At 41.0% G+C, this 27,087-nt stretch overlaps 1 protein-coding gene across 4 annotated transcripts in view; it reads left to right on the plus strand.

Annotated features, from left to right (window-relative positions):
- The window catches only part of DOK5 (docking protein 5), a 258,366-nt gene that overhangs the window by 153,183 nt on the left and 78,096 nt on the right, over positions 1–27,087 (plus strand). For all 4 annotated transcript variants that reach the window (XM_059408014.1, XM_059408013.1, XM_059408011.1 and 1 more), the window contains one exon: positions 18,794–18,901. Coding sequence is in view for 2 of the 4 variants with exons in the window: in XM_059408011.1 (XP_059263994.1) it covers positions 18,794–18,901 (108 nt within the window). In the remaining 2 variants the exon portion in view is untranslated. The remainder of the gene's footprint in view (positions 1–18,793; positions 18,902–27,087) is intronic.

A 27,087-nucleotide genomic window follows, 5' to 3' on the forward strand; every position in this document is an offset into this window, starting at 1 on the left:
CATCCTCTGTCATTCGATTATAGATATTTTTAACATGTTTATTTATTTATCTGAGAAAGAGAGAGAGAAAATGAGCAAGGGAAGGGGCAGTGGGAAAGGAAGCAGCGGACTCCCTGCTGAGCAGGGAGCCTGACTCAGGGCTTGATTCCAGAACCCTGGGATCATGACAGACGCTTAACCCACTGAGCCCCCCAGGTACCCCTAGATATTTTTTTATAATCTAGGAGATATATAGTAAAAAGCCATTTCACGGAATTTTAATAATCATGGCTTTGAACATCTTTTTTCTAACTTGTTATAATTAAATGCATAGGAATGGTAATAATAAAATAATAAAACACAATTAAGAAGTGAATATATAAAGAACAAAATAATAATAACATTAATTAAACACTTAGAAGTATACACAAACCTGTGCACAGAGTACTAGTGTTACCATTTAACAGCTGGAAACCCATAAGTTCAAAAGGGTAAGTTATTTGCTTGGAGTCAGACTGATGGTATTTTTATTAACCTTGATTAATGCCAGACTTCCTATTTTTAGAGCTTCAGTTATATCTCTCTTAATATTGAATTTATGATACAGCAACCAGTATTTTTTTTATTTTTTGATCATTGTTTATTATTAGATTGAGTCCACAATATAAATTATTTTTTCTAAAGAAATGTCAAAATTAAAAGATGAAACTTATCTTTTGATTGACTTCTATAATTTTAGAGACAGTAAGTCCACAGATGCTGTTTTCAGCAAGTGTCTATGGACAGCACCTATATTATAACTTCTTTAATAATCATCTCATTTTTTGGACTGCTCTGATAACGGCTTAGCTACATGTCACTTTATTGTCAAAAGAGTAACTTCAGTCCCTGAAGAATGAATTCGAAAAGGAAATGGCCAGTGTGGCGGGACAAGCAGCGATAAAATAAAGACGGTTCTGAAGTGTGGCTTTTGTTCAGATGTTGGGGATTTGAGCTCAGTGCAGATCCTGGTCTGGGAGGCAGACAGACCTGACCGCAAGCGTTGACTCCACATTACATTAGCTAATAGGTTCCTGTGGCCACGGGCACATGGCTTCAGTCTCAGCTGTAGTGTTTTCACCCGTAGAAAGGGAAAATTAATAGGCCCTGGCTCACACAGCATGGGCGACACCTGGGTAATTCTGGTCCCTCATGTAGCCGGTGCTCAGCAAAGGTTGATGAGGATGATGATGTGTTCCAGACACTGGATGCGCTGGCAGTGTTCCATACCACTCATCTGTAAACAAAACAAAACCAAAACCAAAAAAAAAAAAAAAAAAAAAAACCCCAAACAAACTAACCACCTTGCCAGTGCTGTCAATTTCATGTCTCTTCTCATCAAGAATAATATTTCCAAATATGTTTCTTTGTTGTAAATCGCCTGTGAAAATCTGTGACGGATTTCTCAGTGGCCACCTGGGTTTCCTGCTCATGAATTCTTGGCTCAGAATTTTTTACAACATGACTGTTATTCTTCACCCTTCTGCCCTTTTCTGGCAACGTCTGTTCCTTGTGGGGCTTTTTTGGTTGCTTTTCTTTTCTTTTTTTTTTTTTGAAGAGTGCCTCCTCAACCGTGGAATTCATTTCTCTTCCTTTCTTGGAGAGTGACATTCTAATTTTCTGTACTGAGCCTTCTCACAGAATGACTTTTACTCAGTGTTGTCCCAAAAATGTGGAGGAGCGAGCCTTGTTGAAATGTTTCCTTCTGAAATCATTACAGTAAGTGCTCCAGAATGGAGCATTTTTAAATGAAAACCCTTATTTTTACATACATATGTATTATGTATTTATTTTTGCCGTAGTGGGTAGATCTCTTTCCAGTTTGGTTAGAGCCTGTTTCTAATTATAGGATCATATTTGCTTTAGTATATAGGGAAATATAGTCATTTTGAGGTTCTGTGGTTTTAGAACAAAACCCTTGATTTTTTAAAACACTGACATGACAAAGAGCCACTGACATCTTCCTCCATGGCACAGAAAGTAACATTTTGTGAAATGTACTTTTTAAGGAAAAGTGTGATTATATGATTCTTTGAAAAGACTGTCCCTCAATATCATTTTAATGTTTGTATACTAAACAACCTGGACTTTTTTTTTGTCTCTTGCTTAAAGATGTTAAGGTTGGTCTGGAAATGTCAGATCCATTATGAAATTCTAGAAATCTCTTTTGAGTTCTGAGTGTGGCTTTTTTTCCACTCATGTATTTGCTCATTTATTTATTCACTCAGTCATTCAAAATAAAGAGATGAGAGCCTCATGCTTTCCTAGGCCCTGAGGATTCAAGGTAATTAAGATAAAATATATATTTTTTCTATATTCCGTGTAAATAGTGGAAAAATCACTGAGGGGGATAAATTCAGATACTGATTTGAAGTTTATGTGTGTGGGGGTGGAGAGTACTGTAGATTTGGGCAGTGGGAAATTGTCTCTGCAGAGGTGACATCATGGTCAATTGTGAGTCCATTGATGGTCTCAATTCCTTCCACGACTTTCACTCTGAAACTTCGTTATCCCTGTCTGCATTATTGGACCATGGGGGATGAAATATTAGCAAACTTAATACAGGCAGAGGCTTGATAAAAGCATTTTATTTAGAAGCTATAGAAAACATTTACCTTCTGTGCTGAGGCAGGTGAATAGACATACCTTTTCCTGTTCTCCTGTGAAGTACCACTAAGACCCTGGCCATTATATGTCGATCAAACCTGATAACCCGAAAGGTGGGGAGAAGGTGAGCAAGGTAGGGAACTTAGGACAGAGGAACAACACAGTGCTGACTTTCCTGGGTTTTCTTTTTGCCTCGTATATGCTAGACTTAGAGCTAAAGAAGTGAGTATGCCAGAAATGCCCATAGGTACAGACAAAAAAAGCACCCCCTCCAAAAAACTTTTTTCCCTAGCCAAAGTCCAGGAAATGAGGCATCCCAGCAATACAGAAAACTTTTGGAAAGAAACTACCCTGCATTAGCCAAACCCTATAGAATAGACTGTGGCCGCTTTCCAACCCACACCAGTGGAATAAGGTGGAATAAGGATCCTAGAGAGAATGTGTAGAAGAGTATAAACTTCTCCTACACCCTCTTAATTGCTGTGCCTGGGCCCTGTGAATTAAGCTGACAAAAACAGGTGTATGGGAGAAAAGACATAGAGATATCATTTATGCTTTTACATGCATGGGACATCACAGAAAAGAAGTAAAAATCCAAAGAAATGGTTAGGTTTGACATCTTATATACCATTTTAACAGAGGGTGATAAATTGGGGAGAGGTGACTAGACAAAGGATAAAGAAGATTTGAGTTGCCAGGGATGGTAAATTGTGGGAGGGTGATTAGGAAATGTGTAGTATATTAGGGTTAGTAAGGTTTGATATAAAGATTCATCTCAGTGCCATCACTGGTCTTCCTGGCACAAGATGCAGAAATACCTAAAAATATAGGCTTATGTCACCTTTAAGGGGATATTTATGCCTTTCTCTTAGGCAGAAAGGGGTGGTACAGACAGCTTTTCCTGTGTCTGCTGTTTCTCCATTGCCTTTGGCTCAAAATAATCTTATGCCAAAGTGGCATGTTTTAGGGTAGTATATTGTGATCCCTTCATCTGTAACAAGGTGCTCTGTGAAGAGGCATCTATGAAGGTCAAGTCAGGGGCCAAGACTTTCTTCCCCATTGGTTGATAATTAGTGCTCTCCATCGTGGTATCAGCAGAGACCTCATGGGGAGCCTGGACTTATACAGTGAGGTCCTATCTCTTTCCCCACTGGGATGGTGTTAGAGGAAGCCTATGGGAGACTCCGTACTTTGACTACTACCCAGTGGCACTGAGACCACTCCCAGTGCAGTGTGCGTGAAGATCACATGAGGACTCAGAACTCTCATCCCAACTCAGGTGTAAGGAAGGGCCCCCTCCAGTTTCAACGATTCCAAGTTGGGAACCTGGATTTTTGTCTAATAGTAACAAGGAGGCACATGCTGCCTCCTACCTCTTCCCGTGTTGGAGTGGGGTTGGAGGAAGCCAGCTAAAATAGACAGTTTAACGAAGATCCAGAAACTTGTAACACTCCATATGTCCACATTTGCATAACAAAATGTATTTGGTGTACCAAGAGAAGTCAGGAGACTTCAGGCAGTGGTTGTCAACACCGAGATGACAGGCATGCTAGATTTATGTGGCGAAGATGTTTAAGGAACCGTGATAAAAATTCTCCCATGAGTAATTACCAACATGCTTGAAACACTTGAATAAATTAGATTGTCTCAGTAAAGAAAGAGTTTCTTCCAAAAGAAATAAGATTGAGAGGAGAACCAAGTAGAAGTTTTAGAACAGAAAATATGATAATTAAATTTAAAAAATTCAGTAGATGGGCTACACAGCAGAATGGAGGTGATGGGGAGAGCGAGAACAATAGGAAACCCCCATTTTGAACACAGAGAGAAAAGAGACTGGAAAATTTCACAGAGTTTCAGTGACCTGTGAGACCGTAACAAAGGATCTAACATTCATACCATCCGAGCCTAGAAAGAAGATGGAACTAGAAAAGTCCTGAAGAAAGAATGTCTGACAGGAAGTAACGTGAGGAAGTGCACTTTGTCAGGTGCTGAAGTAGACAACCATCAACCTGGATTCTTACACCTACGAAGCGTCCGTCAGGAATGAAGGGGAAACAAGACATTCTCAGATGAAAGAGTGCTAGGAGAATTTGTCCCCAGCAGATCTACTCTGAAATAATTAAAGGAATATTTCTAAATGGAAAGGAAAGGATAAGAGAAAGAAGAGTGGAACATCGGGGAGGAAGAAATAAGCCAATAAGCAAAAATATGGGTAAATACAATAGGCTTCCCCACCCCTTGTAAGTGTTCTAAATTATATTCTGTGATTAAAGCAAAGATTATAACACTGCTCTGGTGTAGTTCTCAATGTATGTAGATGGAATTTTTTTAAAAAGATAATTATAAGCCAGAGAAGTATAAGTACATAAAGGATGTTGAAGTTTATCCTAGAGAAATGAAGACTTCTCTTCACTCAAAAGTCTGTGTGTGAATGTTTATGGCAGCTTTGTTCATAAGAGCCAGAAATTTAAAATGACCCAGCTGGTCTTCAAAAGAGTAAATGGCTACAAGAACTATGGTATGTCAGTACCAGAGAGAATTAAAACCTGGATGACTCTTCAGAGAAGTTTTCGGACTGGGAGAAGCCAAACCCAAAAGCACCTGAATGACAGAATTTATACAACATTTTTTTCCCCAAGATTTTATTTATTTGAGACAGAGAGTGAGAGAGAATGAGTGGGGGAAGGGGCAGAGGGGGCGAGAGAGAGAGAGAGAGAGAAGCAAGCTCTCTGCTGAGCAGGGAGCTCAATGCAGGGCTCGATCCCAGGACCCTGGGGTTATGATCTGAGCTGAAGTTAGATGCCTCACTGACTGAGCCACCCAGGTGCCCCAAATATAACATTATTACAGTGTTAAAATTAGAGAAATGGAGAACAGATTAGATGTCGCCAGGGCTTAAGGAGGGGGTCATGCAGGAAGTAAGTAGTATGGCCGTAAAAGAGTGACATGGAAGATTCCAGTCCTGTAGGAAATGTCAGCATCCTGGCTGGGATATTGTACTAATGTTTCTCAAGATGTTACCTTCACGGGAAACCGATTAAAAATACATAGGATTTCTCTGTAGTATTTGCTACCACTGCATATGATTCTACAATTATCTCCAAATGAAGGGATAGATTAAAAAATAAAAAGCATCTACATTTTCCTGCTTGTTCTCTGAGATTGCTGCTTGCTCCAGGAGAATACGTCCCAGCTAACCTGTTGGAGAACTCAAGACAATGTAAGACAGAGCTGAGTCATGCCTCACACACTCAAGAAAATCTGTGACTTGGCTGCTAACGTGTGAGTGAGCCCATCCATGATGAAAAAAATGAAGCCAGGTCAGATCAGCTGTCATATTCATGAGGAATGATTCATGGTTATTGTTTTAAGCTACTAAGGTCTGCGGTGAGTTTTGCGCAACAGTAGTTAAGTGGCAGAGAAATTTCACCAAAGACCCAAAGGATAAAAGGAAGCAGCTACCTGAATGGTATGGGGAAAAACGTTCTGGCAGGTTCTCTCGTTCTGGCAGGTTCTCTCATCCTTTGTCAGAATGGCATGTAACATTTTGGAGGCTGGTGTGTCATGCGTGAAACAGGAAGCGGTGGGAGATGAGGTCCCGCAAGTTGGCAGGGGTCTGATTGTGTAGGGCCAGGCTATGAAACTCGACCTTAGTTTTTGGTGCTGTGGGTTTGGTGATAACTCAAAGACTGCTCTGGAAGTCACTTTGGAAGCCACAGTGAGATCATTTCTTTTTTAAACTCCACCAAATACTTAGTTGAATACATACAACCAAATGACAGCGTTCCACAAATGTCGTCTCTCGTTATTATCACTGTGTGCTAGGCATTGTTCTAGGGTCAGGGAGACTTAATTATCTGTCTCTGTACACTAGAAAGTGTGCTTCGTGGACTTTGCTTTGTGCACTGCCATTTCTTTGGTGTTGGAATAGGGCCTAGAGCATAGTAGATGATCAATAAATATTCACAAAATTAATGGGTAAACGAAGGGACCAACATGCGTGTTGTCCTTGTTTGCAGGCCGATCACCCCCTAACTGGGTGGGGTGAGTCACTGACTGCTCTGGAGGGCTCCCCAAGTAACGGAAGCACTTTAAATGCAGCCTTGTGGTGAAGATGGTATTATTAATTCATTTTTTTTTTCTTTCAAAGATTTTATTTATTTATTTGACAGACAGAGATCACAAGTAGGCAGAGAGGCAGGCAGAGAGAGAGGAAGGGAAGTAGTCACCCCACTGAGTAAAGAGTCTGATGCAGGCCTCAATCGCAGGACCCTGGGATTATAACCTGAGCCAAAGGCAGAGGCTTTAACCCACTGAGCCACCCAGGTGCCTTTATTAATTCATTTTAAAATAGAAAAAAATCTTGTATCTACAGGCTCACATAGACAATGTATATGTAACTGCCTCTTCATTGTGTTTGATAATGTGATGTTAATATAAACTTAGTTGTTTTCATAGGCAAACTCATTGTATCCATCACCAAATTCCACAACATCTTTACAAACCCTGGTCTCCTCGCAGGCTTGCTCAGCTGCTGGGAATGGCCTACTACTGGCCTGAGCTAAAAACCTTGGAATCACCCTTGAGTCTGTTCTTCCTCTTCCGATGTTCAGCCCAGTCCCATCGGTGAATCTTGCTGGTTCTGCCTTCCAACCAGGTGCAGATTCTGACTGCTTCTCACCCCTTCCTTGCTATCGTCCTGGCCCCGGGACCCACCCATCTTCTCCTTCAAGCCTTATTACAGTAGATGCTAAAGTCTCCCTCCTCCTGCCTTTAGACCCCTCCAGTCTGCTGACCATACTTCAGATTATGTTACTTCCATTCAAAACGCTTCAGCTCACCAATCTTCTTATTCCGGGGGGGGGGGGGGGGGGTAATGTATGCGCATAGGCAGGCACACACATCTTCCTGTCTTCTCGATGACCTGTAAGCCCAGCAAAGTCGGCGACTTCTCCCTGTTTTCTTATCAGCCGTGGCCCTGGTCAGTGCCTGACAGTGCCCCGCGTGAGGTAGGTGCCCAGGAAATGTTTGTCTGATGAATTCCTGATTGATATCAGCTCCCAGACACGCCCATACAGTAGCTAAGATTTTCTACTTTTTTTTTTTTTTTTAGGATGGTAGGTGGATTTTTGTTTTTTGTTTTGTTTTTGTTGTTGTTGTTGTTTTTCCTAAAAGGCGAGTTAAAAATAGAAGCTAAATAAATGACTCTTACCGCCTATTGGCTTCTTGAGGCGGTTCTTTTGTTCCTCATCTTCCTCTCCATCTTCCTCACCCCTCAGCCCCTCTCACCCTGTCGATCTGGAGAACAGAGAGGAATTGGAGACGGAAGGAAAGGGGGCGTAACTTTCCCCTGTCAGCGTTGGATCTCATGACACTCGCCAGCTTTGTACGGACAACCAGAGGGTTTCCCTTGGTGATGAGAACCGTTTGTGGCAGATAACTGATTCCATGAGAGTTTTTAACAATTACATATGACTTGTTTGATCTTTGCTAAACTATGCGTGTCTGCATATTTACAACTGAAGAACATAGAAAAGGAAGAAAGCCGCAAAATGAGGCTAGAATGGTAGGGAGGGGCTAGTTCTTGCAGGTTCTGGAATGTCTTAAGACTTTGGTTTTTACCCCAGAGGCAACAGGCAGCCACAGAAGTGCTTTAAGCTACGGATTGATGCCCTCAGATTAAGTTTTTAAAAGATCACCCCAGATGCCCTGTGGGAAACGGATTGAAATGCAGCCAGAGGGAAGCAGGGGATCTCTGAACCTCAGGAGACAGTGACGGGGGTCAGTGCGGCCATCCCCAGCGAAGCCCTAAGGACGTTCCCGGCTTAGCTAGAAGGAAAGTACACAGGACTTGGGGTTGCTGGATTGTGCTAAAATATGATTATCCAAAGCTGGTAAAATCACAAAGAATGAACACATTACGCATCCCGCTTTAGCTCATTAGTTAAATGAAAGAACAAAGCAGAGTATTATGAGCAGTTCGAAGAGGAACCCGGAAGCCCACACATTTAGGTGCAAAGTAAAATGAATGTTGGAAAGGAGGCAAAACCTTGCCTTGTTGCCAGCGGGGGAAGCAGGTGAGTTGAACCTCTGCTTCATGGGACAGAATTGGCCTCTTCATGGACTAGAATTATGTTGCATTTCTACGAGGTATCCACAATTTAGATGCAGAAGAGCACCCACAGAATCCGAAACACGTAATCCTACAAGTGTATGTGCTAAGGAATGCAGTTTTCCGTAAAAGCATGGATTTTTTTCCCCCGGTAATTGCATGTATGAGTGTGTGTGTGTGTGTGTGTGTGTGTCTGTGTGTGTCTGTGTGTGTGTGTGTGTGTGTGTGTGTCTGTGTCTGTGTGTCTGTGTATGTCTGTGTGTGTGTGTGTCTGAGTGAGGGCTAGAGGGGAAGGGTCAAATATAGCCCACAGTCTTATTAAGCAATAAAAGTATATTGGACTTTGGGGGAAATCGGAGGGGGAGACAAACCATGAGAGACTGTGGACTTTGAGAAACACACTGAGGGTTTTGGAGGAGAGGGAGTGGGGGTTGGGTGAGCCTGGTGGTGGGTATTAAGGAGGGCACAGATTGCATGGAGCACTGGGTGTGCTGCATAAACGATGAATTCTGGAACACTGAAAAGAAATAAAACAAAAGGAAAAACAAAGGGATGCCTATAGTATACTGGAGTAGAAATAGGTTAAAAAGCAGGAATAGCCTACTTACTAAACCTAATAATTTACTAATGGCATTTTCTATAGTATAAATATTATGTGACAATATCATTTTTAATATTAACAATTTCCAGTTTACAGACATGCCATAATTAATTAAACCAGCCCCCGTGGAACGTTGAGAGTATTTCCAGTTTTTATGTGGAAGAACCTTATTCCCATATGTTTGCATATTTCCTTAATTATTCCCCGGGGGTGGGGGAAGTTCCTAGAAGTGATATCTCCAGGTCAAAGGGTAGGCATAATTCTGCCTCTAGAAAGTTTGTGCTAATTTACCTCACCATCAGCCAAGGACTGACATAGCTAATTTATCGCCTGTGGATGCTTATTAAGGCTTTTTAATCCTCTTTGTACAAGTTTTATTTTATGATTAATTATCCTGTTCTTGCTGTCTTTTTCTTTGCAGTGAATTTAAAATGTACCTTGCTACCCACTGTGCAATCTCCTCCAAATTAGCATTCCTTTCCTTACAAGTAAAGGTATAGGTAAATGATAGGCATGGGATCCTGTTGTTTACTCATTAACATTTTTTTCGCCTTCACGAAATACGTAATTCTGAACCAGCTCATTATTTTAGGAAGTGGCTTGGTCACAGCCTACAAGTTCTCATTCCAAGGTGCAGAAAAAATCCTTGTATACGCTTCATCTATCACGTTCTGAAATCCCACAAAGATAGTCGTTTGTAGAAGCAGATAGTTATAACCACCCTTGGTCTCAGAGATCATGCAGGCCAAAGCTCTCACAGTGTGGAAAGAGAATTTTGCAGACCCTGGCAGACAGGACAGAGTGGGAGTTATCTGCTAGGCTCCTTCCTGCCTCGTCTTTGGATTGCATCGTTGGGCACTATTCTCTGGGGCCGTTGGGCCATCCTTAGCTACTGGCATTTGCTCCGTCTCGAAGTGATGGAGGAGCCCGAGACTGTAGTGGGCAGCTGGTCCCTGACTGTGTGTCGTGCACCCAAGCCGAGGGGCGGGCACTCCTGGTGAAGGGGTGGGTCAGCCCCAGCTCCGTGAGTGCATGTGCCCTCGGGGAGCCGGTCAGGGTGTTTCTCAGCAGCAGCCGTAACTAATTGAGAATAAGAGGTTGAAGTTTAGCAAGGCAAGGAAGGCCAAGAAAAAAGGAGGTACTTCTAATGTAGTTCGAGATATTTTTCCCTGTTTGGGTTTCTGGACTTTGGTCAAGGATACGGAATACTTTGTCACTTAAAGAGAGAAATTAAAAAAAAAAATTTTTTTTTAATTTTTAAAATTTGTGAACATTTTTTAAAATTTTAAGTTGTGAAATTTTTTTTAAAAGTAAACACTTCATACAAATTGCTAGGATACCTTTGAGTCCTAGCCTGGGATGTTAAGACCCCAATTGCAGACATACTCCATTAAAAACCATCCCTGGAGGGATGCTTGGGTGGCTCATGGGTTAAGCAGCTGCCTTTCGGCTCAGATCATGATCCTGGAGTCCTGGGATCGAGCCCTGCATCGGGCTCCCTGCTCAGCGGGAAGCCTGCTTCTCCCTCTCCCACTTCTTTTGCTCGTGTTCCCTCTCTCGCAGTCTCTCTCTCTCTGCCAGATAAATAAAATCTTTTTTAAAAAATTTAAAAAGTAAAAAGAAATAAAATAAAAACCATCACTGGAGAGGAACACTTGGTGCCAGAGACATTACCAATGCAAATGTCACTCTGAAATAGCTAAGCTATAAAGTCGTCGTCCAGATGAAAGAGCATATGGTTACAACGAAATGTCTCTTTTTAGATTGGGATAAGCTTGAAAATAAACTTCGTACAGACGGTTCGACCCTTGGCGTAAGTGGGTGCCTCTCTAGGAGTCCAACTTTTCTGGCAAACTGCTGGGGTAGTGGTTCGCTTGTTCTCCTGAGCAGGGCAAACCAAAGGTGAAATCCTGGCTTTTTTTCCGCTACCTTCATGCCCTGAAGTCATACTTAGCGAGTAACCTTCCTGAGGCCCTGTCCTTATGCAGTGGGCACAGTGGGGCACCTGCTTCCCAGGGCTGGGGGTGGGGGTTAACTGAAAGAAGAGAATGCACAAAAAGGGCTCCGCACCCTGCAGTGGGAAGGTTCTGCGGGTGCTACGTGTTGATATTAAGATCCTGGATGAGAAGAGCATTTGGTTTGTTTTGGAGAGGAGGTAAAAATATTGTTAGCCCGTGAGCAGTGAGGTTAATTTAGCAGTGTGTGGCTGAGGGTGTATCTTGAGAGTTGCGGAGAAGGCTTTCAGAAGAGCCCACCTGATCAGAGAGAAGGGATGTTGGCGAAATGGAAAATCTACCTTTTCTCCCAAAGCGCACCTTGACTTCACAAAAAAAGATAATGATCAAAAGCTAACTATATCTGAAGGCTAAGAGGGGATGCTGTGTCGGTGCAGGGCAGAGCTCTCTTCGGGACAGCATCCGAATTGATTGCCAAGGGGTAAATCCCAGACAGTGGACAGGACTCAGAAGGGTGGTGGAAGGCGTAGAAAAAGCATCATGTCCATATGAATAATATAATTTAATATAAATTTAAATATTTAATTTATTATAAGATTTAATAATTTTATAATAAATTAATATTTAATTTATTATAAAAATAATATAATTTTATGTAAGTAAAATTTGGGCTTGTGGGGAGATGGAGAGTATTTAGGGATTCTCACCTGGGCTGGGTTCCCTCCTCATATTCTCTTGAGGGACAAATGGGTTTTTAGCTTCATGAAAAGGTCCCATGAGCTTCAACAGTTGAGAAATACGGCCATAGACCAGAGGCTGGCAAACTGCAGCATGGCCTGCTTTTTTTTTTTTTTTAAATAAAGTTTTATTGGAAGATAACCACACCATTCATTTTTACTTACTCTCTGGCTACATTTGCTACAACTGTGGAGTTCAGTAGCTCCCACAAAGACCTATGATCATCAAAGACTGAAACATTTACCCTCTGGCCCTTTACAGAAAGTTTGTTGACACTTGTAATGGACCATCGAGACCTAAGTGGTCACATCTTACATAGGCTTTCTGATTTTTTTCTTCAGTATACATGGAGGTGTATATCATTTCCAATTAACAGAAATTTTGTGACCAAAATTTGCTTTCTGTCACCTTTATGACTGTCCATACATTCTCCAGAAGCTTTATTTGTGCCTCTGTTGTTCAACCCATTGTCATGATCTGCTAATAAAATTAGGAACTCAAAACAAATTCTTACTTGTTTCAGTTGCTTTGTTGGCCCTGAGAGTCTCGGTGAATTTACCAGACCGTTCTTTATTAGTAGAAGCAGCTAGTAAAAGTGTCAGTGATTTGAAACCAGAGCTAAGCAATTATTAAGGGTATCCAATTTTCAAGAAAGACCATGGAAAAAAACAGTACAAATCATAAAGGGTTTGGTGACAATTGAAGGCTGAAAATAGATGTAATAAGGCCACTACCAATAACTAGCAGGTGCACACTGAAGGAAATTGTCATGTAACTGCTAAATCTGGTGTCTCTCCACCAGACAACCCAGATTGTCAGAGCTGTGTGATGTGCTTATCTTTTTAGCTTCAGCAGTGGCTCACGCAGATTAACTTGTCCAAATCCAGGACTTTGAAGATATTCACAAAGCCTCATATTTTTCAAACGTGCAATCTCCGATCAGTGTACACTCATCTCTAGGAGTGGTTCTGACTTGTTCCACCCGGGGACCCTTGGCAATGTCTGGAGATAATTCTGGTTGTCAGCTGGGTAGGAGGAGTGCGCTGCTGGCCTTCAGTTGGCGAAGGCCCGAGATGCTACTAAACATCCCGCAACGCGCAAGACACGCCACCCCCATCACTATACAAAAAGAATAACTTGCCTGAAATATCACTAGTCCTGGAATCGTAGAACCTTGATGCGCAGGAGGTGAGCTATTTCAAGATGAAATGTATTCGACCATCAAATTTTCTAAGAGTATTTTTATCATTAGAATCATCTATTCTTTATATTTAGCGAGAACTACACTTAGCTGTTATCCTTGGGATGGAAATTTACTCTTTTAAATAGAAAAAAAATTTAGTTCAATCAATTGACAGAAAAGCATTAACTAAAAAGTGCTGCAGGTGGTAAGTCGATGTATTATATAAAACACGAAGGAGATGGTTGAATGAATTAATTTTAAGGAGATGAAAAAAAAAACTGCTGTAAACTCTTGAGTGGGATTGTTCTCAAATTGTCATCTTTTTAACAACGTCTGTTACTCCAGCGAGTCCCACGTGACCATGTTCAGGGAGTCCTATTTCATTCCCATGGAAGCGCACTGAGATATTTAGGGTAAGATTTTAATCCTCAGGTACTCAGTGGCTCTCTGAGAATTCTTAGGACAGAGAGTGTCCAAAGGTGAAGTTGTGACCCTCGGAGCTCAACAGATTTATTTCTGCTTCTTTATCTCTCTTTAACTCATGACAGCATCTCACGCTGCTTGACTTCAAAGGCCTCTGTGTCCTCTTGAGGGACGGCACACATCTCAGAGGCCTTCCTTGTGGAGCATTTGTTGGTGAACTCTTTGTTGGCAGTCCCAAGTGGGAAGCACTGTGTTTTGTGCATCTTGATGAATATTTATGGCCCGGGTTTGCAAATTACAAGTAAAACACCTGGGGAATGTGTTAAAGAGCAAATTTGTCTGGCCCCACCCCAGGAGGTTCTGAGTCAGTAGACCTTGGCTAATCTCTAGGAATCTACATAATTAACAATTATCTTGAGTGATGCTGGACCAGCGCTGAGAATCACTGATGCGTGATGTCTGGCAGAATGAGGAATGGCCTTGATGGCACGGTGGCTCCCAACTTTTGCATTATTTTTGTACCGTGTGTTTGTATGTTACAGACATCCTGAGCTGCCTTTTCATAAGCCAGATTTTGGTTTTTCCTTCTTTTCTGATGAACCAACATGACATAATCTATTCCACTGTGATTTCCCTGCCAGTAGGTGCGTGTGAATTTATGTAATAGTATTTTTGTAGTTGTTTGTAACATTGCACTTTTGCCCTTACTACTTAATAAAACAGAAGAAAAACGGAAAATGAAAAAGATCCCCTAAACCCACTACAGATGGATCAGAGGTGGGCATTATTGGGCGTGCTGAATTTGAGGAGCCTTTAGCTTGCATTCAGCAGCCTTTGGACATAAGCCAGGAAGAGACTGGTTTGATTGTGGAGAAAATGAACAAGTATAAAAGGAAGTTAGAAATGGTATCCTTCAAGAGTGAGTCTGAAAGTTGAGGCATAATTCGAAATGTAAATCATCTTCCAAAGTGAAAATAAGGTTTTGCTACAGTGGATATATTTTTGCTTACCTTTAGCATGCTCAATTTCTAAAACATTTTCTGAAGCACGCACAAAAGAAAGGGGTGGCCAGTAGTAGAATGACAGCCTATTTTCTGCACTCCTTATGGGAACAGAGTGACCGTTACTCCCGCTGTAATTACAGTCCTCTGGTGGTGATCAAATTTTCAGGGAGACAAGTTGTCTCCTCCATTATTCAGACATGGAGTGAGATGTTGGTAAGACTTCTTAGTGTCAGCCACAGGACTGGAAATTTTAATTTTCGTGGTGGGTTCGCTATCCTGAGAATGAGTTTATGTTTGAACTTTTATCAGTGGCTCTCACAACTTGGCTTCTTAAAGTTCCTTAGTCTACTGCTTAATTAGACTGTGGTCTGACAGCAACAGAAGGAGGACTGGTATCTAACAGTTAATAAATTAGGCTGTAATTCTAAGATTTTGCTTAATTATCTCTACAACTCTCCATGTAAACATTTTAAGTATTTTATTTTGAAATAGTTGTAGATTTTTATTCAGTTGTAAGAAATACTATGCAAATCCTGTACCCTTTACCCAGTTTTTGTGCTGATAACGTCTTCAAAACTATAATGCAACATCATAACCAAGATATCAACATTAATACGGTTAAGACACAGGATAGTTCTCTTGCTGCAAGGATCCGTCTTGGTCCCCTTTTGTCGATATATCCGCTTCCCATCACTAACCCCCAACAATCACAGATCTGTTCTCCATTTCTGTAATGTTGTCATTTCACGAATGCTATAAATGGAGTCATATAGTATGTATCCTTTTAGGTTTGGCTTTCCCCTCTATCCTACTCAGCATAATTATCTGAAAACTCAAACTGTTGCAGTATTGATGGTTCAGTTGTTTTTGTGGCTAAGTAGTGTTCCATGATACAGATGTACCACCTTAGTCCACTGAAGAACATGTGAGGGTTTCCAGTTTTGTGCTGATCCAGATCAAGCTGCTGTGAACGTTTATGTTCAGATTATGTGTGTGTGTGTGTGTGTGTGTGTGTGTGTGTGTGTGTGATGTTCTGGGATAGATACCTAAGAAAGCAACTGTGGGTCATATGTTGCTTGTTTAGTTTTTAAAGAAACTGCCCAGCTGTGTTTCAGAGTTCCTGTACCATTCTACATTCTGACCAGCAAAGTGTAAGAGACCCAGTTTCTCTGCATCCTTTTTAGCATTTGGTGGTGGTATTTTTTTTTTTTTTCAGCCAATCTGATAGATATGTAGTAATATTTCCTTGCGGTTTTAATTTACGCTTACCTGGTGGCTAATAACATTGAACATTTTTTCTGTGCTTCTTCATCATCTGTGCATCCTCTTTGGTGAAATGTGTGTTCATTTTTTTTGTTTGTTTGGTTTTTTCTTCCTTCCATTTTGTCATTGGATTGTTTGACCCTTTATGTTGAGTATTAGGAGTTCTTTATGTATCCAGATACTAATCCTTTGTCAGATTCATGGTTTGCAATCATTTCTCCCCAGTCTGTAACTTGTCTTTTCATTCTCTTAATAGGGTTTTTCACAAAACAAAAAGTTTAAGTTTTGAGAAGGTACAGTTTGGCAAGTTTTTCTTTTATGGATTATGCTTTTGTCGGGAAGTCTAAGAAGTCTTTATCCAGACCATGATCCCAAACATGGTCTTTTTTTTTTTTCTTCCCTAAAGTCTTACAGTTTTGTTTTATATTTAAGTCTATTTTGAATTTAAAATGAATAGTTTAGGTGAAGGTGTTTGTTTGTTATGCTTTTTTGTTTATTTGGTTTTTTACCTACAGATATTCAATTATTCTAGTGCCATTTGTTTGAAAGGTTACCCTTTCTCTGTTTAATTATTTTTCTATTTCCATCTCCATGCTTTTATATATCTTGTAAGTTCAATGACTATGTGAGATGAAAGCCAATAAAATTGATTTTAATTATACTATTTTACTGGTACCTCTGGATATTTAAGAAATAATAATTCTCTTTCATTTAGTTTACAGCGTCAATTTTTGTTAAACAAAACAAAAATAAACAAAAAAACCTCTCTCATGTCATTAGAAATTCCTTCTGAAATTTATTTCAAGTGATATACCTATGGTATCCCATAGATAGGTTAACATACATATTATTGGTGTAGTATAATTTCCTCGGTATATTGTGTATATTATTCGTACTAATACATTTTATTTTATTTTTTTTTATTTTTTTTTATTTTTTATTTTTTATTTTTTAAAGATTTTATTTATTTATTTTACAGAGAGAGATCACAAGTAGGCAGAGAGGCCGGCAGAGAGAGAGAGAGGAGGAAGCAGGCTCCTGCTGAGCAGAGAGCCCGATGCGGGACTCGATCCCAGGACCCTGAGATCATGACCTGAGCCGAAGGCAGCGGCTTAACCCACTGAGCCACCCAGGCGCCCCCGTACTAATACATTTTAAACACACTGACTACCTGTATTATCTTACAGATGCGTACATCTATATTGTATTATATATATATGTACCACATACTTACTTGTGTAATAGAAGTACTGTCATTAACTTGGTCCTTCCTCATTATTGAGGCCTTAGTAGTTTCTATTTATTATTATTTAAATAATAATAATAGAATTATACATTCAACAAGATGAGGCATATGTCTTACCCCTGTATTCAGAGCAAAACTTCAACGTGGAGTGGAGTTCGTGTTCATTTTACCACCCCAAACAAAATGATTAATGAATGTTTAGTTTACTGAGTGAAAAGAGAAAAACAGAATCTGTTCAGCATTGCAGACAAGTTCCTCATCCACCTGCCAGTTACTAATAAAGTTGTAGAAGGCATTTTAAATTGAGTATGGTTTGAATGGCCAAATGTTTTATGTGGACTTTTTGTTTCTTCTTAGTAGCTCAGAGGTTCTTAAGCTTTATAGTGCATAAAATTTATTTATGGGTTGACTATACAAAGCCACATAAAGATGGTACTTAGAAGGTGATTTAAGGATTAGGGAGATTGTGATTGGATACTTACCCACATGTCTGCACTTGAATTCAGAATTCCTCTGTCAATTTTGGGCTGCATTTGGGCTTTTTCTTTAGGATAAATTCTTTTTCTCTTCATATTCGTTGTCAAGTGGCCGTTAGAGGTCATAAGCAGAATATAAGAGTGCCACTCAGATCTCTGCTATCAGTGAATATTATCATTAATGCACATCCTTATTAAATTTTGGGTTAAACCATCTCATTTTATTTTGCTTATGGAGAATATTGTTTTTCATTTACTCACTAGCTCTTTGTACTTTTTTCTCTTTGGTATGATTAATATTTTAGTGTCTAATTTTGTCTGTATTGGTTATTCCAATCAAGGTAGCTTTGGTTGCTGGGATCAGAACTCCATTCAGCCTCACTCAATTAAGAGTGATGTTGATGGTGATGGGTTGCAAGGGACACAGAGGATTTCTAAGAAAACAGGAAGAAGTCAGCAACAGAAAGATTACAAAGGACTAGAATGTCTCTTCTGCCTGGAGAAGTTGTCTGGTTCTTTGTACCAGGTTCCACTGCCTAACTATTAGGCACATGATTCAATATGGTTGCCAACCTTTGTTTATAACCTGCTAGGGTTGACCTCTCAAATCAGCCTGTGCCTCGGTAATCTGAGTATCTGGGTGGGGTGTTCTGAGGGAGAATCTGGTTGGTGTTGATCAGTCTTTAGCTAGTCTAGTGTCTGGTCCAACTATCGAGCCTCAGTTATGAGGGATGTCATATGACACGTAGAGGCCGTCTCTTTCTAGGGCTGACAATGAAGTCTTCAGCATATATTGGGCCCATGGTTTCCATATTTAATTGCATTTGAAATAAGAGCATATACCATGAATGCCTATATTATTTGTGCTAAAATGGGCTTTTTGTCTCTGGGATATTTTCTGAAATGTTGCTACTGGTACTGTTATTGAAATGTTAAGAAATTTGCCTTCAAATATTCATTTTGATTGGATTCCAGTTCTTGAATGACATAATATGCCTGTTGTGGAAACAGTTTGGGGTTTTAAAATTTTATTTTCCCATGGTAGCCTCAGGCTTATGGATTATGAATACTTTACAGGTGAAAACCTCAAAAAGAAAACATTTCTATGCAAATGCCAGTAATATCTGACTCGGTGATGCTGAACTCTGTCTTTGTATTTCTTCCCAGATATATCAGCGATGCTGGCTAGTATTCAAGAAAGCTTCAAGCAAAGGTCCGAAAAGGCTGGAGAAATTTTCTGATGAACGTGCTGCATATTTTAGGTGTTATCATAAGGTAAAACTTGATTGTTGTGGCTTTCTAGAGATCTGTTCACAAATAGGTAACCCGAGTTCATTGAATCTGAAAACTTGTCTAGGTCATTTACCAGAAGTACAAATAATACTTTGTCCAAAGACAAAACATCTCTAAATTACTATTTGTTAATTGTTTAAGATAATGGACCACTGTAAAGTTATTCTTCTGATTTCCTACTATTTGTTGTTGTTTTTCCAATGTGTAGTGTAGAATTCACCATGTTCTTTTTGAATTTTCAATTTGTGTAGTAAACCCAACTCCACCATTGAATCCCCCTCACAGTAAAGATTAAGTCTCCATGTATCGAGCACATCTAGTGCCTGAAACAGATGAGATCCTCATTTAGTGCTTGAAATGTGGGGGGTGAGCATGAGGGGAAGAACCTAGAAAACGGATGAATGGTGAAGGAGCAGGAAGTTTCACTCATTATTTTTTTTAAGCTTGATGACTAAATTTCATTCAGTCTTGCAGTTTGAACAATGGTCGTCAGCTTTCCTCACTAAAAATAGTAACTGTATTAAAATACATCCTCTGGGAGTAGAAAATGAGGGAAAATACACGGCATACTTGGATTTACAAATTAACCATGTCTTTCTCTCTACAGGGCGATGTTTTTCATGGCCCTTGTTAATGGGCAGCCTGTGTCTTTTCTCTTTTCACGAAAATTTATAAAAATGCATGGTTTAACTTCTTTTTCCCCCAAGGTGCTGGTTATTTCCATTTTGGGAAAACGCTACTCTTGTCTATGGAGGAATTATGTTTACTTTTAGGACAGAACATTTTAATTGTTTCAGTTTTCAGTCTCGAGATTCTGATCCTTATTTGATGAGATTTTTGTCAGGACTGGGGCATTTTATGTGAAACCAGTAGATTCCTTAGCACAGAGATTTGGCTAGGTGATGGAAAGCGAATAATCTTTCCTTTTTATGCAAATTCTCCACAGGTGGTGACTTTATGACTTCTTATTAAGGGGCTGTTGTTGACACCTTGGTTTATCTAATAATGAAAAGCAGTAGGGCAAGCTGTATTCCTTTGCAATTTAGAGAAATAAAGCATATGCCATGCTTTATAGGCACATCTGTACATACATAAGGGGAAAAAAAGCAGTAAGCAAGACTTCTGAGATAAGTAGGGAAGGGAGGTAAGAATTACATGTTCCATGTGAACTCTTTCCCCCCTATCTCATAATGAAGTTCCATATTCCAAGGTCAGCTTCCTTCCGAGACTACCATTAACGTAAGGGAGAAGAACCAAAGGAAACCTCTTCAGGAGTCTAGAATTTCCTCCATCATTTCTCTTCCCTGTGCCACGCATTTCCACTATTCAGATAAGGGTGTTTGTCCTCAGGCAAGAGTTGTTGGGTTGCAAATCTATTACACAGGAGCTGTGATCCAGGAAGCCAGTGAGAGCATATCACTGAACCCTTGCAAATAATCTTGAGCCAGTCTCAGTATTTCTGTAACACCTGAAACTCCTGGTGTCCAGACATTTTGGACCACGTGCATTATGTCCCAGTTATCCCACATATACCCAGTATCTTTGTTAATAATAAGGTGGTGAACAATGATATGGGAATGGCTTGCTTCATATTTACTTGAGAGTCCTTGCCTTATAAGGGAGCACAGAATGCCCCAGGGTTATTTGGATTATCTCTGGGACAAAAGGAGAACCTTCTCCAGGTTTCTGTTCCTTAACTGATCTCCATTCTTTCCCTCTATCTCGCAGGTCCATCCAATCCTGGGGACCAGATTGCCTACTAACTGACTGTTTTCTTCATTGTTCTTTGTTTCCTTCTCATTATAATTAACAAGGTCATCTAAAGGCTTCATCTCCTAGGTGGCCAGAAGTTGTGGTTCCGCATCAGCTCTCTCTTGAGAACCTCAGCAGGCTGTAACTTTACAGTTCACCATCTGCCACCACAGGATGGCATGTTTGTGTCACCCCAAAATTCATGTGTTGAAACCCACCCCCCAGTGGGATGACATTTGGAGATGGGGCCTTTGGGAGGTGGTCAGGGCGTGAGGGTGGAGTCATCATGACTGGAATTAGTGCTCTTATAGGAGAGAGCCCAGGGAACTCCCTCCTTCCTTCCTCCCCGCGAGGACACAGCCGTCCGTGAACCAGGAAATGGGGCCTCACCAGACACTGAATTTGCCAGTGCCTCTGCCTTGGGCTTCCCAGGCTCCAGAACTGTGAGAAACAAATTTCTGTTGTTTATAAGCCACCCAATCTGTGGTAATTTATTACAACAGCTCCGATGGACTAAGAAACCATTATATTCTTGTCCTGTCTAGTCATTGTGTGTGACTGCTAATGTTGATCAGTCCTTTCTCGTGTTGGTAGCGTTCCAAGTCGAGCACAGAAATCCCTGATTCCTCACAATCCTCTATACTGAATACAGAAAAATAAAGAAATAGGCTGTGCTTTGTTTACAGACCTTTCCATATTTTCGAGGAGAAAAAAGATAAGTGAGGAATAGTTTATAGGAACCCCCCAAATCCAGTCCGTCAGCAAGTGGTCTTGGCTCTGTGGTCAACATGAAGAGGCTCCGAACATTCTCACAACCTCTTTCACTACCACTGTGGTCCAGGCCATTGGGCTGCCTGATGGCTGGCCCTCCACAGTGTATTTCAAACCCTTATATCACATCATGGTCCTCCATGCAAAACCCTCAGCCAAGTCCTTGTAACGGCCTACACGGTCACATGATTTGACCCCTTGTCCCCCGTTTCACCTGGTCTGCTCGGTCCTCCCAGCCTGCTTTACTCTGCTGCAGGCACCCTGGGCTCTTTGCTTTCCTCAGAGCATTGTGTGTGTGGTGTTTTCCTTTTCTGGAATGCTCTCCCCACAAATATCCACGTAGCTCATTTCCCTGTGGTGTTCCGGTCATTGCTCAAATTTCTCCTCTAAGAGAGGCTGTTCCTTGATCTCTTGTTTAAAATAGAATCCTTTGGCCTACCTTCCCATCTCTGTTTCTCTCTTCATCTCTTATCCCTACATGTTTATTTGTTTGGCTGTTTCTTACTATCCTCCCTAAATGACCACCATAAAATAAAGTCTACAAGAGTAGATTTTTTTGGGTGTTTGTTTGGTGGAGGGGGCGGGGGGAGAGGCATGGTTCACTATTTAGTGATCATTGCCTAATACATAATAGACATATTTTAAACAATGGGTTGAAAAGCAACGCATGTTATCAATAGATGAGATAAAGTACATGCAAATGGCTTTGTGTCCTATTTTTATTTAGCTTACCAAAAGAAGTCTGAACTTGAGACACCTGAAGCCAGGTAAAGGAATCTTGGTTTGAGGGATATGGGGTAGATGGTGATGGGGGCAGAAAAAGCCAGGGTTGGGCAGTTTGGGGAGGACAGACTCAAAAGTAAAACCAAAGTGGATTGTAACGATCCCCTCTGAATGGGAACCGAGGTAAGGGAAGATTGAGGACAAACTTGTCCTACTTCAGACTTCTACCTGCTGGTTTTGGAATTTAATATGGAAATCTTTGGGGACCGTGGTAAGCCACAGTCTCTTTCATCTATAATAATCATTAACCAAAGTTCAAAGCATTAGAATGGAAGAATTATCTACATTAAGCCTCCAAACCCTTGATGAGCTCCTGTAGCCTCCAAACCCTTGATGAGCTCCTGTAGCCTCCAAACCCTTGATGAGCTCCTGTAGCCCGTCATCCTCCTTACTCTCGCAGATCTGATACATTTAGTAGGAATCTCTTAGGGGCATATAAAAAGCCAGAATAACTCTGCAATATGCATTTTTTGTCTAAATGCTGTGTAATTTATGAATCTTGATAATAAAATACGGAGGTTATAAGTAGCATGCTGTGACCAGATTTCAGAATTGATTTGCCTATAAATAAAGCAATTTCTGAAAGACATGAGGAGCTGTCCATTATGCTATTTGATCCGTACAGAGCTGGTGTGGCATAGGTAGCCACAATCCTCCTGGAGGAAAACTGTAGCATTTATGAGACCATAGCGCCTCTTTCATTTCATTCTTCGAGATATTATGAAGAAAAAAAAAATGCTGCGATGCCTGGGTGGCTCAGTCGTTTAAGTGTCTGCCTTCGGCTCAGGTCATGGTCTCAGCGTCCTGGGATCGAGTCCCAGGGCTTCTTGCGCGGCGGCGATCCTGCTTCTCCCTCTGCCCCTTCTCCTGCTTATACTCTCTCTCTCTCTATCTCTCTCACTCTCACTCTCTCAAATAAATAAAATCTTAAAAAAATTTTTAAGAAAAATGATACTTTTTGCATATCCGATTTCTATTAGAAGTTATAAAACAGGAAATTGACTGCAGAATTTTAAAACTTGGTGCCTTCCTCACTGAAAATGTAGCTAAGGAGGAGCTCATGAAAAAAAAATTGGAAAATAAATACATAAATAATGCACATACAGAGCAATTCATTTTTCATTTCTTTACCTCTTCTGTGACGTTCCCCTCAAGCACCACAGCTGTCAAAGATGGCTGTGAAATTGATTAACTGTAATTGCAACAATATTAATACTCCAGTGACTTTAAATATGCTTTCCGACCTTCTTGTTAAAGGCAAGTTCACTGTTTTCATTCAGGAAATCAAAGTTGCTCACCCCAACCAGAAAAGGTTGATTGTTTCTATGAATAATTTTACTTTTTCAAGACGAGTGACAACTGGAAGGCCATCTACGTGGAAGGTAGACTGTCTACTGTTTTTGAGACCAAGCCAAATGGTGGGGTAGGACATATGCCAGACCCAGATTTGGGAAACCTGCTTTCTAATCCTGGCTTTCCAGACACATATGACAGGTTGCTTCACTTGTGTGTAAGGGTGATCTCTGTTACAAGATAAGCTGAGGCATATTAAACATTTTAAGAGTTTACTTGAGCAAAAATTGATTCAAATTGTGCAGCACCAAACTGGACGTGGTAGGAGTCCCCTACCTAGAGGAGTTGAGGAAGGAGTTTTATAGTGAAAAGGAGGAAGCAAAGTAAGGCAGTTATTGATTGGCTGTAGCTTAAAGCCGAGTTGTCTGTGATTGGTTGGTTGTCCTTAGCATTTGGACACCATAACCTTGAGGCATTTATAGGTTCAGGATTTGGTTTTCTCTCATAGGCTCTCAGGGCAGGAGAGCCACAATGGTCTAATGGTCTCCTTGTTTAATTAATTTAACACCTCCAAGACAAGTTCCATCATGGCTTCTCCATCATCACACACGGCTGAGCTTGCAGGATTCAGTTACTTTGGGCCAGAAGGACAGTTCTAACTGATTGTCTAATAGAGTGTTTCCCAAAATGTATGCCAGAGACTATGAAAGAGGAGGGTTCCAGGAGGAAGAGGGTTCTGTGGTCAAAGACGTTTGGGGACTGCAACATTTCCATCCATTCTTGAGAGTCATAATCCACCGTAGCTTATCAGAGGATCTAAGAAAGCCTATAATATGGACACCTGAGTAACTTTGAGTCAGCGTTTCCACAGTAATGGGGCCATGGAGCTCCCTTTTTTAATATTGTGTGTTCCATGGAACAAAGACATTTAATTCTGAAGAACACAATTGTGGATATGTGTGTCACCTTGTTTATTTTCTGTCCACTCGGCCTGTTGTCATTTCAACAGTGAGCATCTGGGGATGGTCATTCCTACTCTACCGAAATCACGTTAACTTATGTATCAAATGAATACATGCCCGTGAATGTATCAGAGAAATGAGAGACCCTCTCACTGCGAAGAGTAATCACCGTTATTATTTTTGTCAGAGTAATGTGTTCTGTCATTCTGTCCTTCCTAAGTGAGTAGGTCACTTTCTAGCTCCCCAACCCATCGTCAGACCTTGTTCTTGGTTTCTGCAATAGTAGGGTTCCGGGTTCTTCACAGTAAGCTAACATCTTAAAAATTATTTCTCTGAAATTTCCACCAGCTTATCACTTGTGTCTGTTTGTCTGGGTTAGGGTTAATGTTTTCTGTACTAATGACTCCTTCTTGTTTACTCGGCTTCTCTCTCTTCTAAAACTTTCGCTCTTGTGATGGAGATGTCTGTAATAGATGTTTTCAAAATCTTACCATATATCAAAGCATCTTTTTTCAATATTCACACAACAGCTTTGGAGTCATTCCCTCTTTGTGCAAGAAACTACCTATCAGACCCTGTTCTGGAAGCTGCCTTCACTTGGGCCAGTGAGGGCATGCCTCTTCACATCCCCACAGATTAAATTGTAGGTTATTACTTGGAAGCTTTCCCCAGATGGTAAATGCTTCCATACTCACATTTCTTCGGTAAACGTAGAGTGGATAGGAGGGGTTAACTATGGTATCCAAACTACATCTTCCTGTTTTAAATACTCGAGGACATAAAAGTCTGCACCATTGTGCCAGAGGCTCCTGAAATATGTTCAAAATTGAATGAACTATATTTCCTACCTGAGCTTGGTCTCTTTCTCTAGTTCCATGCCTCAGTGTAAGGCACCAGATTCACCTAGATTCACCCTCTTCCTTACTCCCTCTCCTGTCTAGTCCATCACCACGTTTGCTCACACTCCTGCTGTTGATCGGATACCCTTCCTTCCCTGGTCCATGTGGCAGACATTAATCGATCCTTCAGAGTCTCTTCTATGTCTTTTTGTCCCCATGACTCTTCCTGACCACCCCAAGGTAGCCTGTCTTCTGGGCACCTTCTGCCTGGATGCACTGGTCATATTGAAAACAGTGATTTGTTTTCATGCTGGTGGCAGATTCTCTCTGGTTGGTGCTGACCCCTTAATCATACCCTTTCGTCCTTGGTGATGGGTAGCTGATTTTTAGCTGAACACAAGGCTACCCAAGGAAAAGACCCCTATGTAGTGAGGTATGACCAAATGACTAAATCCTGGCCCAAGTGTAATCAGGGAAGGTGATATTTCCTTCATTTCTTTTTCTTTCCTTTTGGTTAGGAAATGGACATTAGCCATCATGGCCCACAGTATGGAAAAGACCATGGGTCAAGGATGGCAGAGCACCAGGATATGTCCCATAAAAGTGTAAAGGAAGATGTTGAGGGCTGGTCTGTGCTCCCTGACACCCTGTGTCCTCATCTGGTTCAGGCTACAGTAACAAAATATCATAGACAGGTGACTCACACAACAGGCAGTCAGGTATCGTGGTTCTGGCAGTTGTAAGTCCAAGATCAGGGTGCCAGCATGGTCTGATTCTGGTGAAGGCCCTCGCCTGCGTTTCAGATTGCTCACTTCTTGGTGTGTCCATATGTGGTGGAAGGCATGAGGGAGCTCTCTGGATTCTCTTCTATAAAGGCAATGATTCCATTCATGAGCAGTCCACCTTCATGATGGAATCACTTCTAATACCGTCACATTGGGCATTGGGTTTCAACATAAGAATTTTGTGGGGACACAGATACTCAATCTATAGTACCACAGAACACCAGGTGAGCCCTAGACTATCTGTTTCTCTCATGTGACAGGAGTAACTCCTCTCGTATTCGGACTTCATAATCTTGGATTTTCTCTCATGTGCAGCGAAGAGCTGGTAGAGTTTACCCTCGCTGGTAGAGACAATAGAACACATTTTCTTCATTGCCCAGTGCATTCTGGGTAGGGAACTCTGTTACCACCAAGAGGACCTGCTGTGATCCTCTCTGTTGAGTGTGATTTCCATGAAGGTGGGAACTGTGCTTTATTCAGCTTTACGTGTCCTTGGGGCCTACCACAGTGTCTGGCACAGTGACTGCTTTTGATCCCAGGGACACTGAGGGTACCTGGGAAATGATCTGTGACCTACTTATACTAGTACCACATAGTGGAAATGTTAGGAGACCCTTTGGTTTTTGGAGCATAAAAAGAGCTGTGTGAATCATACCAAAGTCTCCGTCATTGGAAATTACTGCACGATTTTGCCCTACAGAGAAGACTGTCTAATAATAAAGACAGTCCTGTCACAGTTAGACAGATATTTAAATTTTTAAAAATCTATATAAAATAACACACAGGATTTAAAAAATCAAATGATACTGAAGGCCTTATGGTAAAAATTAAATCTTGTTTACTTCATCTCGCCCCTCCGATTGTGGGCTGAATTACATATGTAATTCCTGTGGATATGGCCTTATTTCGAAATAGGGTCTTTGTAGACATCAGTTTAGGATGAGGTTCCTGGGTTTGGTGTTCTGGTAAGAAAAGACGCAGGC

This window comes from Mustela nigripes, chromosome 7, assembly GCF_022355385.1.
Source record: "Mustela nigripes isolate SB6536 chromosome 7, MUSNIG.SB6536, whole genome shotgun sequence".
Classification (NCBI taxonomy): Eukaryota; Metazoa; Chordata; class Mammalia; order Carnivora; family Mustelidae; genus Mustela; species Mustela nigripes.